The sequence below is a fragment of the Panthera onca genome, chromosome D1 (genome assembly GCF_046562875.1).
Source record: "Panthera onca isolate mPanOnc1 chromosome D1, mPanOnc1 haplotype 2, whole genome shotgun sequence".
Classification (NCBI taxonomy): Eukaryota; Metazoa; Chordata; class Mammalia; order Carnivora; family Felidae; genus Panthera; species Panthera onca.
In genome coordinates, this window is record NC_138348.1 from 2,691,200 (window position 1) to 2,706,895 (window position 15,696).

The following is a 15,696-nucleotide window of genomic DNA, read 5'->3' on the forward strand; positions in this document are numbered from 1 at the left end:
AAAGCCCTCGAAGGGCCACAAAGCCGTTCCGACGCAGATGATCGCCCAGTGGGAATCCCCTTCTGAAGTAAGACTTGGAACCAGCTCCTCAGCCCAGCAGTGGCGGGATGGTTGCTCTGACAGGGCTTGAATACAAAGGCGCACACTGGCCACGAGCGCAAGCACACCGTCCATTGTGCACACGGCGACTTAGACACCAGCACGCCAATGGGTAACTTGAGGGTCAACTCTCTGTTGCCGACAACGCGATCCAACAGCCCAGCCCAGCCCGAACTGACCGCCGCCCACACACCCTCCCAAATCTCAGTGGTGGGACCACCTCCCATTCCGGAAACCCCGGAGATGCTCCTTGACTCCTCCCTGGCCTGTACCTTCCAGGTCCGCCGAGGTTAATCTACAGCCTTGAGTGCTCGAGTCCCGGTCTGTGCCCCCACCCCTGCCCTGCGGGGTTTAAACCACAGACGTGTATCGTCTCCGGGATATCTCCTGGGGGCTGGAGGCTGGGATCCGGGGGCGGCGGGGAGGGCTGGCTCCTCCCGAGGCTCGGAGGGAGAGTCCGGGCCAGGCCTCTGCCCCGGCTGCTGGTGGCGATGCCTGGCGCTCCTTGGCTTGGAATGCACCGCTTCCGTCTCCGCCTCCGTCTTTGCGTGGCGCGTGCACGTTCGTGCCTAAATTTCCCTGTTCAGAGGGACACAGTGGATTGCGGCCCGCCCTACTCTGTTACGACCTCATCTTAACTCGATTACATCTGCCAAGACCCTATTGCCAGATAAATGGCACGCACAGATAAAGGGGGTCAGGACGTCAGCATGCTTTGCGGGACACGTTCAACCCCTAACGGCCTGTATTATTTACATTCTGTCTGACCCTTACGAGCCCCTCGAGTTAGGTGGGTTCCGATTTTCACCCTGGGAACAGGGACTTCTGGGCCGGTGGGTTCGCCCAGGATCACAAAGGTAGTGTGACCAGTTGGGCTGTAAGCCCAGGCCTTCCTGACCGCCAAGCTCCTGCTCCTTCTAGAAGGTTCTGAATTGGGTCTTCTTGGTGTTTCTTAGAGCAGGACGGTTCTTTGTTGTGCAGAACTGGCCCGCCCAGGGCATAGACTCCGCAACCCCGGCTTTGCCCAGAGTGGCAGTGGGCGCTCTGTGATCACCTGCCAAGGCCCACGGGTCCCCTGGGAGCAGGTGCCAGCCCGTATTCCACTGGGTGCTCACCTGCTGGCCACAGTGCAGGGGCCCCAGGTCAGCCTGGGGTGGTGGCATCCAAGGGAACTTGGGTGTCTGTGTGGTTGGAACCAGAGGCCAATGGCGACTCCCGAAACAAGACTTGGCGTGTGTGTTATCTGCGGCCCCGCTCGGTCACGTCGGGCAGATCTAGTTTGTTGTGTCTCCAGATACTCCCGTCACCCAGCCAAGGCCGGCCGGGGCTGCGGCTGCAGTCATGAAGCGTCACCGAAGTGAACAGCCTGCCCCCACCCAGCCCGGTAGCCCCAAGGGAGCTCCGAGGTCACCCTTGAATTCAGCCATTGACAGTGGGGAGGGACGGACGGGTGAATCATGTGTAAGGGTCAGGTTTCCTGGCAGCGGGACCCTGGGCTGCCTGCTGAAGGTTCCTCATTGTTGAGTGGGGCAGGTTCTTCTTACCTGGCGGGGAGGTGCTTCCCGGAGGCCGAGGCACGGGACGATGCGGGGAGGGCCTCCGTGTCCTTGGGCACGCCCAACCCCCAGTAGAGAACCCGTCCCAGCCTCCTGTCCTTTTTGAAGGTTTTTTTTACAGTGACAAGGCCATCTCGAGCCCCGGCTGATGGCCGTTCAATAGAACATCATTTTAATTCAACAAAAATGAGAAGTCACGGGGTGCCTGGGTGGCTCAGTTGGTGAAGCATCCAACTCTTAATATCAGCTCAGATCACGATCTCGTGGTTCGTGGGATTGGGCCCCACCTCGGGCTCTGCACGGACAGCACGGAGCCTGCTTGGGATTCTCTCTCTCTCTCTCTCTCTCTCTCCCTCCCTCCCTCCCTCCTTCCCTCTGCCCCTCCACTGCGTGTGTTCTCTCTCAAAAATAAAAAAAAAAACATTAAAAAAGTGGAAAAACAAAGTCTTTAAAAAAACGAGACGTGGTTAGAAGCAGATGTGATGCTGCGTTTGCTTTTCCTGGTTCGTTGGTGAATCTCCCAGAAGGGGGCCCGGGAGCATAACCTTTGGGTACTTAGTGGCACTGTTATACTTTTGCAAGGTGTGACTGATTTTTGCCACTCCTGGCAACCCATGGGACTTTTTTAAGTCCAACTGTGTTTCATCACGGCCTTCCTTTCTGGTTTGGGAGTGGCGGGGCTGGTCTGTCCACAGTCCGGTGGAGTGGCACGGCCGCTTGCCATGGACTTTCCCACCAGAGAGGTTACGAGCCGAGGCCTCCATCCGTGTCGGAGATGACGTGCGGCCGACGTACGAGGCAAATCGTGCTATGCTCTGCTTGAGCTGCGGCTCTCAAAGCGTGTTCCCCGTCACCTTCACGCTCGTGACCAGTGCACGTGCTGCCTCAGACGCTCTGCTGGGTGGCCGGGGGGTCGACACGGTGTCCACAAGCGCTGGGGGTTTGAGAAGCCCCATGCGGTGGGGGGAGCTGCCCGAGGCGGCCGGCGTGGTTGACCAGAAAACCACGGCCGGTGCCAAGGGTCTGAGTCAAGGCCGCAGAAGCCAGTGGCTCAGTCCTTGCTTTTCTCCTTCGGTGTTGACACCGTGTCTCCATCCGGGCGACAAGGGGGTCTGATTTCTCGTCCTGAAGCGTGGGGGCGGGGATCCGCTGCTCAGAGAACGTCTGTGGAAACCCCTCTGACATCTCTGGCCACGTGCCGGGTGGGATGTGCCACTGATCAGGCGTCTTTGTCCTCCTCTGCAGAAGTGCCTTCGGTTTGACCCGGACGCGACCGTGTGGGTCGCAAAGCAGCGGATTCTGTGCTCCTTGAACCAGAGCCTGAAGGACGTCCTGAACTATGGGCTGTTCCAGCCTGCCAGCAACGGGCGCGACGGGAAGTTCCTGGACGAGGAGCGGCTTCTGCGCGAGTACCCGCAGCCCGCGGGCAAGGGCATCCCCTCCCTGGAGGTACCGGCGTCTGCCTCGCGGCCTGGATGCGGGGTGGGGGGGAGGACCTTCGCGGGACTCCAGATCTGACTTCAACTGGGCAGCGACCCCCAAGTTCGAGGTTCGTTGCGAGGTTGGGGTTGCACCTGGTTTGGCGAAGCTCAGACGGCCGCACCAGTTTTGCTCCGTTTGTTTTGAGAAATCTTGGGGTGAGCCAACCTCGGGTGCGACTTGGGGTCATGTCGCGGGGACCTGCGGGTCCTGGGGTGCAGAGTGGGGCCCGCTTCCGCCTCCCCGAGTCAGTCTCGTGTCCCTGGATGTGGGGTGGCCAGGGGCCATCCGGCTGTGATCAGAGGCAGGATTTCCTTCCTGCTTCTTGCCCAGGAATGACCAGTGGGCTCGGAGCTGCTGTCGGTCCGGGCTGCCTCGTGAAGGGTCAGTGCGCAACCTGGGCCACACGCAGTGTGCCACCGGCCCCTGCTGCTCGGACCCCCGGCTTTACACGCGGTATGTCCCCGTGACGTATTAAGGCAGTTCCGCAAGTCGCTGGCAAGTGGTCATTTCTCCCGTTGCTGTTGTCGAGTCATGAGGCTCATTTCAGCCTCCTCAAACAGTGGGGGGCTGCACGTGGGGAATCGTCACCGGCCCGTGAGCAAGCTGAGTGGGCTTTGCCATATTCTCAGCGACGAGATCACCCTGGACTCAGAGAGGTCATGGACCGAGGCCGGACCGAATCTGCACGTTTCTGGGCTTGATAGAGACTTTGAGGCTGAGGTTATCGGGACCCCCATTTGGATGGAACATGTGTCAGACCAGAGGGAAGGGTTCAGTGGAGGAAAAGATGGGGTGCCACTTGGCATCCTGTGGTTCGCTGTTTGTACCTCAGTTTGCTTCTCCGTGAAATGGGTATCCGTTGCCAAAAAAAAAAAAAAACCTCCCGCGTCGGGGGCCTGTTAAGCACCAGACACTTCCTAGGCCTGCTCGCCGTGCACAGGACTGTCAAGGTCGGGTGTGCTGGACCTCACGCTTGAGTGGCAGGTGACAGACCGGGAACAGGAAATGGGCGATTCATTTTGGGGACTGATCATTTCCACATTGGGAGTAAAACCTGGCGAGAAGACCAGGACGTCCAGAACCCACTCTTGATCAGAGGGTGCCTCCGGCCGGTCCCCCACCCCCCGAGAACCAAAGGAGAGGGTGTGGGGACACCCTGTAAGCTGGGCAGGGCAGTGCCGTGGACTCCAGAAGGGACACACTCGCCTTCCCTCCCACGTCCTGTCCAGGGACTTGTGTCAGGGGGCTGAGGGGGTGGTTTGTTGGGGGGGGGCACCTCTGTTCTCGCGTGTGTGTCACCCCACACGGGGCTCGGTTTGTTCCTGGTAGCTGTGTGGCCTGGACCTGCCACCCAGCCTCTCTGGGCCTCGGGTTCCCGGCTTTGAAATCGAGGGGACGTTACTCTCGCCTTCCTGGGGGGCCGTGAGGCTCAAGGGAGGGTGTCCATGGGCTGCTGGCGATCTGCTACAAACGGGGGAGGGACTGTACTTCTGTTTACTCGTCTCCTCGGGCCTCCATCCCGCCAGGTGATCCGCTGGGCGGAGGGAGACGGGCCTGGCCTCCCACCGGTCGGGGCGGCCGTGGCCGTGAGCTCTTTGCCCCTGAGAATTTTGGTAGAATGTGGTTGGCTGCGTGTGAAGCACTGAGAAAAGAGCAGGGAAAGGGTTTGTGTTGGGAGCTGCGTCCCCGTCGCCACAGGCTAGACACGAGGGTGCCTCGGGAAGCGGTCCTCCTCCTCTGAGCACTTCCCGTCCCGCCAGGGGACGTTCGCGGCCCCAGCGTCTTTTTATACCCCGAAGGAGTCCCGGTGACTCGGATTCCCTTAGAGGCGTCAGTCAGTGAGCCCCCACCTCTCCCGATGTCACCCCTCATGGCTCCCGAAACCTCGGAGGTCTGACGGGTACAGACCAGGTGTTCGAGGGCCTCACGCAGCCCAGGGCGTGGGGCACACGAGCACGCGGTCTTGCTCGAGTCTAGAACCGGGGGAAGAAGTCCTAAACCAGGTCTGGGGCCCCTGCTGCCGGTCCAGCCAGGGGAGACAGATGCCTGCGGCCTGTGGCCAGCGCCCGTGGTCCCGGAACTTTCCACCAAACTTCCTGGCTTCACCACAGGCTTGTTTTGACACTTGACAGAAAGCCCGGTTTCAGTCTTTGCGACAGGAATTTTGTCAGTTCGGACCCTGTGTGTGCAGTTAGGGTTGGTGCCAGGATGGGCCCCCCGCCCCCGCTGTCCCGCTGCCCCACACCGTCCTTCCTCCCCCACCCCCCACCCCCCACCCGTGCTCATGAAACCCCAAGGCTGTGGCGGAATCCAGGGAGGTGTGGGGCGCAACTGGCCAGAGCCGGTCCGGGCCAGGATGCCCACGCGCCGTCCTCGGGTGTCCCCACCGACAGATCGGGAACCGGAGTCTGAGACGGGAAAGCGTCCGCCCCGGGCTGACGGGACGTCGGTGGGGCTGGAACCGAACAGGTGTCCTGGCCGGGAATCTTCCCGCAAACCGCGGGCGCCCTCCCCAACCTTCAGTAGCGCCTCCGGCACGTTTTATCTCCGAGGGGCCTCCGGGCGCGGCCTGAGGCGGAGGTGCTGGGGTTCAAGGCCGACTGGCACCCGCACGTTGTTCTTGGGCACTTCCGACACGTCGGAGGAAAACGTGTGGTTTCCAGTTCGGGGGCGGGGGGTGGGGCACACGTTTGCGGGGAGAGCCCGGGCCAGGCCTGAGGCACGGGGGACGCTGGCTTCACCGGGCCGGGCTTCTCACGCACGTTGGTGAGGGAGGACGTCAAAGAAACATCCTGATTTGTCCACGGGGCCACACGCACGGCCATGAGGACCACGATCACCACTAACGCAGAGGAGCGCCTGCGTGGCTTCTCTGTGGGAGGATACGCCTCCTTCGTCCCTTTGGGTGGCTCTCCTTTCCGTGGCTTTTCAGCCCCGCGGCTGCGGATCCCCGCAGGTGTCATTCTTGCGATGTCAGGGGTCTGTGGGATGACTGTGCTTAGTTTCCCCGGGAGAGTTGGCGGTGGGGCCCCTGCCTTCCGCGAGGTGGCCTTTGAACACCATGTGACGTACTCACGTGTTTTCTTTCTTCCTGTCTCTGTCTCTGTGCCAGTTTCGATACAAGAAGCGGGTGTATAAGCAATCCAGCCTGGACGAGAAACAGTTGGCCAAGCTGCACACAAAGGTAGGCGGGGACGGCTGCCATTTCCACACCCGGCCTCGTGTCTCTTACGTGGCATCGCCGTCTCCATGGATCAGGGGGCCACGAGGTTTCCTCGAAGGCGGGACCCCGCCGCAGGGTGGGTCCGGACTTGTGCCCTCGGGGGCAAGGTGCATGCACCTGTGTGTCCTCCGCTGGCGTGGCCCCCGTGGGCCTGACCAAACCACACAAATGAACGTGCCTTCCTGGTGCCCGGAAGGGCGTCCGCCCGCCAGAGCCCCTGGACGTGGCTCTCCTCTCCTCCTGTGTGACGAAAGCATGCTGGTGCCAACTCGTGGATCGACTGGCATCAGAGGGGACGCTGCTGTGGGCACGCCCCCCCCCCCCCCCCCCGGGCGTTTCTGGGAGGAGGGGTAGCCATTCTCTCTGAGCCACCGCTGGCGACAGGGAGGACAGCACTGAGCGCAGAGTCAGCGAAAGAGCTGTTCGCATAAACCGCCCGGAGGTGAGACCTGCACGTGGCCGGCAGGGTTGAGACAGAGAGCCGCGGGCTGCGGTCCGTGAGGGCTGGCTTGCTGGCGGGGCTCCCGCCCTTGGTCGGGGACGCCGTGCGTGTCCAGGGGCTGCTGGGGCTGGAGCGCGTGGCCGTATCTGCCTTAGTGCTGGAAAGGATGTGTGATTTCTGAGGATGCCCGAGGACGTGAGCCCGGGGAGGGCCAGCATCGGGAAGCCGCCTGGACCCTGCCCCTCGCCTGTCCCGGTGCCGTCCAGGCGAGCTCGCGGAGGGCGTTCTCAGCCAGCGGCTTCCCCTGGCTTTTGTTCTGTCCCCGATTTGTGCCACGGTAGACGCGTGGATTTTACCGTGCTCAGCGGTTACGGTATGCCGTTATTTCTTTCCGTGCTCAAGTTGCCAGATGTGGCCGGCTCTCTGCCCTCTGGCATGTCCCCGCCGTCCTCTGAGTGCTGACAACTTTGTGGCCCAACTAATGTTCCTGGCCCTCGTGCACATTCCTTGCCCAGCCTTGGAATCTGCCGGGTGGCCGCGTATAGACCCCAAGGTCTGGAGGAAGCTTCTGGCTGCTCTGACTACCTTCTGAAGTGTAGATAAGAACGTGCTTTCGGATTAATAAGGACGTCGGTTACTAAATAGCAGTGAAAGCGTTACGTGATACCTAGTGTCTCTTGTGTCGCTGGGCATCTGTTAATTCTGGCCGTGGAATGTACAGAAAACATTCGGGCGGAGAACCAGCCTGTGTCGGCGGGCCGGAGGTCCCGGAGCCCTCGCTGCTGCCCCTGCGGTGTGTGTGGGGAGCCCTGTGCAGGGGGCTGCAGAATCGGGCCAGCGGCAAGGGTTGGCGTCTTCAGGTGGAGGCAGACGGGATACCGTGGTCATTGTCAGGTAGCCCGGGGGCTGTCTGCTCCCTGTTGCAGACGGGGCCGGGCAAAGCTGGGGAGACATCCCTCCCCGCCACGGCTGACCCACGGATCATTTTGACCTCCCGAAAAGTGAATGTCGCTCCTCACCTTGAATCGCTCTGTGCCCAGGCGTCCCTGTTTCCATCCACGTAGTCACGGGGTCCACCCAAAAGTGGATTAGCCCAGCAGGAGGCTGCCCTGTCCGCTCTCCGTCGCAGCTGCTGCTTTCGAGACTAGAGAACACGAACACCAGTCCTTGGGCCTCACTCCCCAGAGGTGGAGTCTGACGGCCTGGGTGGACCCGGGAAACTAGTTTTTCAAAGGGGTCCAGCTGGTTTGTCCTTTCAAAAGCAAAGGAAAGTCCTGTGGCTCTTGGCGACAGCAAAAGGCTGAAAGGCGAGAGATTTCTGAAACCCGCATCTAGGGCGGCCTGGTTGCACCTGCCGCGTGCTGGGCTTCCAGACGCCCAGCCGCTGCCTGGTGGGTCCACAGCGCCCGGTGGGGGGCGGGGGCGGGGGCGGCTCCCTCTCCAGGGCGGAAGCCAGGGCACACCCTGTACGGAACCTTCCCGGCGACCCGTTAAGACATTTCTGTCTTTTTGTTTTTCTCTTTAGACCAATCTGAAAAAGTTCACGGACCACATTCAGCACCGCTCGGTGGAAAAGATCACCAAGATGCTGGAACGCGGCTTGGATCCGAATTTCCATGACCCGGACACCGGAGGCAGGTCCCGGGTGGGGGGGACGTCAGTGCGCCTCGCTGGAGCGCGGGTTGAGTCCGGAGAGGTGCTTCTGTCGGCACCCTGCACACGCGTGTGCAACACTGACACTTCCCTTGGTTCTTGAAGGGGCTTTGTCACTCCTGCGTGAGTCGCGGGCGAGGGGGGCGGAGCCGGGCAGCCGGCCCGGCACCTGGCACGCGGTCGGCGCTCATCCACAGCTGCCGAATGAGCGAACAGATGAAGGAGGGAACGGATGGCAAGGCGTACGAGCTGTCGTGCACCCCCCGTGGGACACGCGCCGACACGCGCACGTCTTCCTAACCTCCTTCCGCGTGTGGGCCGCTGGTCGTTCTCGGGTCAGAATCACGGGGGTCCCCAACCTCGGCCCCCGTGACGTCTTCTTTTTTAAACACTGCCTCTTCTTTAGTCTCATCCCCCTCCCCGGTCTTACCGAGACGTAGTTGACCTGTAACGTGCTGTTGGCTTCGGGCTGCAGCGTAACCAGCCGATACGTGTACGTGCACCTTGGGAACGGAGCCCGTAAGCCTGGTTAACATCCCTTCAGCGACTCGCACATGTGCCCTAAGGTGACGTTAGCTCTCGTCCCCGGGCCGCACCGACGTCCCCAGGTCTCACCCGTCTTGTGACTGGAGGTTGCTGTCTTTGACCACCCACACCCTCCATCTGCTCTCTTTAGGGAGTCGGTGTTTTTAGGTTCGGCGCGTTGGCTCACACGGCATCTGTCTGCCTGGCTGAGGTTGCGCTGGGCCCTCCGGGTCCATCCGTGTTGTCAGAAGGGTGGGGCTTCCTTCCTTTTTATGGTGGGACCCTGCTCCGCGGTGGGGCCGGGCACTTGTTTGTGGGGGGAGGCGTCTGTATTGTGGGGCGTTCACAGCACCGCTGGCCGCCCCCCCAGGCACCAGTGGCACCCCCAGGTGTGACGACCAGACTGTCTGCAGACATTGCCCAAGGTCCCCTGGGGCGGAGCGCAGTCACCCGGGGGAGGGTGTCCCCTGCCGGGAGGCACGCCAAGCTGAGATGGCCAGGAGGACTCAGGTAGGCTCCGTGGCAGCTGGAGTGTTTGTCCCTGCAGGTTGGTCACCTCGGGCGGGAGAGCGCTCCTCCTGCACTCAGCCAGTAGGGCCCCCGCTTCCCCTCCTCTGGGGACCGGCCAGCCCTCTGTCCGGGCCACCGTCACTTAAATGTGTCCCACCGCTCTGGGCCGTTACTGGGCCCACAGCAGACGCGTATGTCAGCTCAAGAATGGAGCCTTCTCGTCATCTCTAGGGGCTCCTCTGACCCCCTCGAGCTGGGACAGGACCCCCACCTCGTGCCTGTCCAGCCAAACGTGTCCCCCCCACCCCCGCCCAGCTCAAGCTGCTGTGGCATGATCACCATTGACTTGTGTGTCTCCTAAATTTAACTTCTGACCACAGCTTCAGTGCCCGAGATGCCAGGAGATGGGACACGTGGCAGGGGGGCACAGAGGGCACACGTGGAGGGGACACAAGGGCACACATAGAGGGGACACAAGGACACACATGGAGGGGACAGAAGGCACATATGAGGGGACACGGAGCGCATGCATAGAGGGGACAGAAGGATGCACATGGGACACAGAGAGCACATGTGGAGGGGACACAGAGCACGCATGAGGGGACACAGAGAGCACATGTGAAGGGACACAGAGCACGCATGAGGGGACACAGAAGGCACACTTGAGGGGACACACAGGGCACACATGGGGAGGACGTGTGTCTGTGGTGTCTGTGGTTCCTTCCTTGGGGCAGCCTTTGGCCTGGGCGTCCACCAGCCTGGCCTCTTCCGTGGCAGTTTGCAGATGAGTCCACGGGGCGGGGCTGGCAGTAGGGGGAGGTCGAGGGTCTACTCTGGGCTGCCCTTCTTCCCACACGACCCCGTCACCCAGAAGCAGCAGTCGGCAGTGACGATTCTTCCAAGGCAGACCCTCACCCGGCTTCCGGAGCCACATGGCTCAGAGCCCGGGTTGTCTCCAGACGCCTGTGCCCTTTCCCGCGCCCTGCCTGGAGCTGGACGCCGCGGCCCGTCGGGGCCCATGTCTTCCTCTCGGGTGCCCCGTCTCCGCTCCGGCCGCTGCTTCGTGCCATCGAGCAGTGTGGGTTTGGATTTGTTTTCTCGTCTGGACAGAGAAACTGGAGACTTGTTTTCAATTGTTCTCCCAGGGTGGCAGCCAGACATGAATTGTCTGGGTCAGGATTTCTTTTCTTTTTTTTCTTAATTTTTATTTAATGTTTATTTATTTTTGAGAGAGACAGAGGCAGAGCGTGAGCAGGGGAGGGGCAGGGAGAGAGGGAGACACAGAATCCGAAGCAGGATCCAGACTCTAAGCTGTCAGCACAGAGCCCGACGCGGGGCTTGAACCCATGAACCGCGAGATCATGACCTGAGCCAAAGTCGGACGCTTAACCGATTGAGCCACCCAGGCACCCCCTGGGTCAGGATTTCTCCTGGTGGTAGTTAATATTCTTCTGTTAAGCGGAATCTTCCCTGGTTTCTCTTCACCCGCTTTTTTTGCTTTTAAAATCAGCCGACGTTATTTGTTAATGGTTTACAGAAAAGTTAGTGGATAAAGTGGGAGTTCTGTGGTCCGATAACCACCAGCTTCCCGCGTTGGCGTGGCTGATGGTCACACCCCACCAGCCGGTTATTGCTAATTAGAGTCCGCGGGCTACCCTGGGGGTCGCTGTTGGTCTTGCACATCCTGTGGGTTTTGACAGACGCCGTGACGTGTCTGTCCCTACGGTGATACACAGACTCGTTTCCCTGCCCAAGAGGCCCTCGGTGCTCCGTTCATTCACCCTCCGTCCCTGCCGACGCCCGGCAGACCCCAGTGTCTTTACTGTGTCCGTGGTTTTGCTTTTTCCAGGGTGTTGTAGAGTCAGAACCCTCTAGTACGTGGCCTTTTCACACTGGGTTCTTTCACTTGGTTAGATGTGTCTGTGTTTCCTCCGTAACATCACGGCGTGGGAGCTCACTTCCCTTTGGCGCTGAACGCGATCCCGTTGTCTGGAGGGACCACAGCTTGTGTGTCCGCCACCTGCTGAGGGGCGTCTTGGCTGCCTCCGGGCTTTGGCAATTGTGAAAAAAGCTGCTATAAACATCCGCGTGCAGGTTTTTTTTTTTTTTACCGTATGTAGGTATAACTAACAAAGAGCGAACACAGCAAGTTTTATTTTTAAAGGCCAAACAGAAGTACGTACGGCCTGCAGAAAGGGGGTGTAGTTAAGATACAAAGCGCTGAAGCAGAGGCCGCGTGCGGCCCCGAGACCCTGAGCAGGCAGTGCCTCCGGCCCCTTGCTGCGCCCCAGCCCCGCCACTCCGTCCCCGGCGTCTTCGGATTCCTCACGCGTGCCCGCACGCCGGGCGAGAAGCAGCTGTTCCGGTCGAGGGACGGGGAGAGTCCGGGGACGCGTGGCTGTGTGGGGTGCAGGCGAAGGGGCCTCTCCGGTCTCGGTGGGATGACGGTACCCACGGGGCGGGAGCGCTGGAGCGTCACCCGGCAGAGCGCATCACGTGTCCAAGGGCGATGCGTCACCCGCCGTGAGGTCTCCGGAAAGGCCCTGCCGTGTTAGCACCGCGGAAACTCGAGACGTGGGGTTCTCCTTGTTTTGGACCCACGGGGACGACTCAGAGTTGGCCATAGTGGGCTGCCTCCAGACAACAGCTCGTGTGACCAACTTGTCCCCGTTCTCCTGAAATGGCCCTGGTTTCCACACAGAAAGTCCCATGTTCGGGGATCCCCCCCTGGTCCCAGACAAACTGGTACAGTCACCCTAGGGTGACAGGGCGCTTAATACCGCTGTGCTTACGTCACAGCCTGCTAAGCGTCCCGTGATGTGTCGAGGGTGCGGAAAGCCTCTTGCGCCTCAGTCCTCTTACGTCCCATGAAGCTGGCCTCTTTGCGCCCCAGTGTCCTCTGGGAGCCAAGGAGGCGGAGCCCAGGTTTAATTGCTCTGAGACCGCAGGGTCCTTGCTGTCACCCCCAGGGGGGAAAGGAGGTGGGTCTCTCTTCTCACACGCGTGCCTGGCGGGACACAGCCGGGCCTCCTGCTGGTGCAGAGGGTCCAGGGCCGGAGGGTCTGTGGTCGCTGAGCGAGCCCCCTCCCCTCCCTGGAAGGGACCACGGGCTGCAGCCCCGTCCCACTTGCTGACGCTACACCATCACCCTCACCGGCTCTGACAAGTGGAGCGGGTGTCCACGCTGAGTTTGGCGACTTTCGCAAAGCCAGTTGGCGAGCGGCAGGATCCGCTGAGAAGCAGACTTCTTCGCCCCGCCCTGCGCAGAGAGTAGAAAGCAGCGGGCTTCCTGAGGGCAGGAAACACGATGTTCAGACGTGGGCCGCGTCCCTGTGCTCGGGCTGTGCGGTTCTCTGGCGCTTCTGGGCCGCCCGCGGGGCCCCGAGGTTGGGGAAGTGGCCCTTCGGATTGAAGGATGCACAGGAGATAATTAAGTCTCCATGGAACCACCTGTCAATTAAAATAAGGCGGCCTGTGATCACAGCCATCCGTCGGTGCCCGTTGTAGTGGAAATTTTAATAAGTGACGGCCAAGGTGGTCTAAAGAATTAAAGCCTCGGCCGCCAGGGTCTGGGGGCTCATCTCCCGCTTTGGTTGGAACCGCCGGGACAACGCATGTGGTATTTTGAGCCCCAAGAAGGAAACAAAACGAGCACTTTGAGCGAAAATGAGTTTAGTGCTTTTATTTCGCACCGCGCTCCCCAACTTGAAGGAAGCCCGGGTACCACGAGGGCGGGGTGTTGATAAAGCCAGAGACGTCTTTCGACTCTTGAAACGTATTGAGAACTAAGAGACTTCTCCTTGATCGAGTGGGTCTCGCCAGGCGCCTGTGGTGAGATCCAACGGTGGGGCTAGTTTCCGGGCCAGTGATCGTAGCTCGTCAGCTTGTCGGGCTGGCGTGGATTGTCATCCGTGCCAACGTGTGCTCGGGTCCACCACGTGTCACCACAGCCTGGCTCCTGGGAGTCCCTACCCAGCTCCCACACGGCCCAGTTAGAAGGCTTCGCGGGCATTCTGGATCCCTGTGCACTGAGCCGGGCCTCCTCCGAGCGCCGGCCTCGAGATCAGAAGAAACGCGTTGGACGTGGGTGGCGACCAGGGTCCGTAAGCGGCTGGCTCCCTGCAGCCGCTGAGTGAATCCCGGGATGAGGCCCTCCAGAAAGAACGGCAACGGGCAACGGGAGAGGGGCAGTTTGAGCAGACGCGCTCTGGAACCTCGTAGACGTCAGTCTGCAGGGGGTCGGGGACTGCGGATGAGGTCAGTGCCACCACGGAGGAGGTCCGGGTCATCTGGCTGGTCAGGCGCACTTCCTGGTACAAAGAGGGCCTGTCTTTAAATGGGAGCTCAGGCAGAACGGCCAGTGATGTCAGGGATTTGCTTACTTCCCCCCACCGCGTTTCAGCGAGGGCTACAGGTGACACGTCAAGGTGCTTGTGGTGAAGACGAAGGACATTAACCAAGGAAGGAATTGGGTGGGGGCAGGACGAGGGCCCGCAGGGGGGGCTTGGCCCCGGGACACCCCCCAGGGCTGGCCGGGGGAGAGGAGGTCAGGCTGGGAACTCCTCACAGCGCCCCGTGACGCGAGGTGCACGTTCCTCAGGACGCCAGCCGGGGACAGGTCAGTGGCAGCATTGTCCTAGCAGACCATCACCTGCAGCACGGCCGTGAGCACATGACTTATGCTAGAGTAGTGTCAGAGCTACAGGATTATTAGGAAGACAGCACAGAATGTTCCACCTGCTCCCCACGGCCCATTTCCCCTGACGATGGCTGTCGTACCTGAGCGGGGCACATTTTATCATTAACGAGCCAATGCTGATGTGCCGTTCGTAACCGCGGCGCATGCTGTCCTCTTATCTCATTAGCAGTTCCTTAATGTCCCTTTTCTGCCCCCGGAGCCCTCATGGAACTTCATTATCTTGCCTCCGTAGGCCCCTCTTCGGTTGTGACGGTTTCTGGGGCTTTCCTTGTTTGTGCAGCGCTCGGCTCTTTTGGGGACTGGCCGGGTATTTTGGAGAACGCCCTCCCCTCATTGGGGTTTGTCTGACGTTTATGTCATGATGAGACAGGGTTGTGGGTTTGGGCGGAGGACCCTTCCCGTCCCCGTCGTGTCCGGGCACGTGCTCCCCGCCTGTCCCGTCCCCGAGACGCTGACCTTGCTCACCTGGCTGAGGTCAGTGTCAGGTTCCCTGCTATGCGGTCACTCTTCATCCCCTTTATGGACCATCCTTTTCAGAAGGAAGCCACTAAGCACAGCCCACACCTGATGAGTGGGGAGTGAGGCTCTACCTTCTTGAGGACAGAGTTTCTGCACACGTGATGGGGAATTCTGCCCGGGAGGCTTCTCTTCCCGCCCCGCCCCCCCTCCACCCGCCTTCATTTATTTAGTCTTACTAACATCTACTCTGTTAGTTCTATTGGGATGGACTGATGGGTATTTAATTTGTAATCTGGGTTATGACCCCGTGCTAGATTTCATCGTTGGGCTCCAGCTCTGGCCACTGACTCCCGTGTCCTTTTGACAGACCCCGTCCGTGTGGGTCGTTATTTTTTGGCCCCTTGCTCACTTCCCGGCACTAGAAGGCACCCCGGGCTCATCCTGTGTGCCTCCTGCCCAGACCTAGACCCCGCCAGTCCTGCGGGAGCCTGGTTTCTCTTCCTAGAGAATGGTCTTAGGAACCAAGATCTGGGTGCTGGGTGTGCTCGGTGCTGCTGGGGTGTCGTTGCTTCTGGGCCCTCAGATGACAGAACAACAAACTCTGTGTGTGTGTGTGTGTGTGTGTGTGTGTGTGTGTGTGTGTACTAACTCATGCATACATGCACACCTGCAATCAGTTCTGTATGTAACTATCTGTGTCTGTATGGAGCTCACCGTGAGTCTCCAGCTCTGATCCCCGGCCACGTGGATCACCACAGTCCTTTCCGTGGCTAAGCCGTAACCTCCCCGCTAACAGTGAGAAACCTGGCTGCCGCTCCCTGCCATCTGTCGATCTAATGGTTCAATCCCAGGGCCCGTGTAGAGTGGTTTCAGAGTTGTTGACCTGCACCCCACGATGGAAGCAGCTTTAGGTGCTGACAGGGCACGGCGCTTACCCGGGTTCACTTGACCTTTCATCTTGCAGACCGCTCCATCCTGGGTCCGCAGGCCGGCACTCGGTTCCCCCACTCCCTCCAGGGAGGCCGGTTCTTCCATTTGGCCTGCGGTT

The 15,696-nt window shown here is 60.5% G+C and overlaps 1 protein-coding gene across 1 annotated transcript in view; it reads left to right on the forward strand.

Annotated features, from left to right (window-relative positions):
• Positions 1 to 15,696, forward strand: part of SHANK2 (SH3 and multiple ankyrin repeat domains 2) — a 493,595-nt gene that overhangs the window by 86,246 nt on the left and 391,653 nt on the right. Inside the window, exons 4-6 of the mRNA XM_081790210.1 lie at positions 2,901 to 3,104; positions 6,250 to 6,321; positions 8,328 to 8,436. Of these exons, the coding sequence (XP_081646336.1) occupies positions 2,901 to 3,104; positions 6,250 to 6,321; positions 8,328 to 8,436 (385 nt within the window). The remainder of the gene's footprint in view (positions 1 to 2,900; positions 3,105 to 6,249; positions 6,322 to 8,327; positions 8,437 to 15,696) is intronic.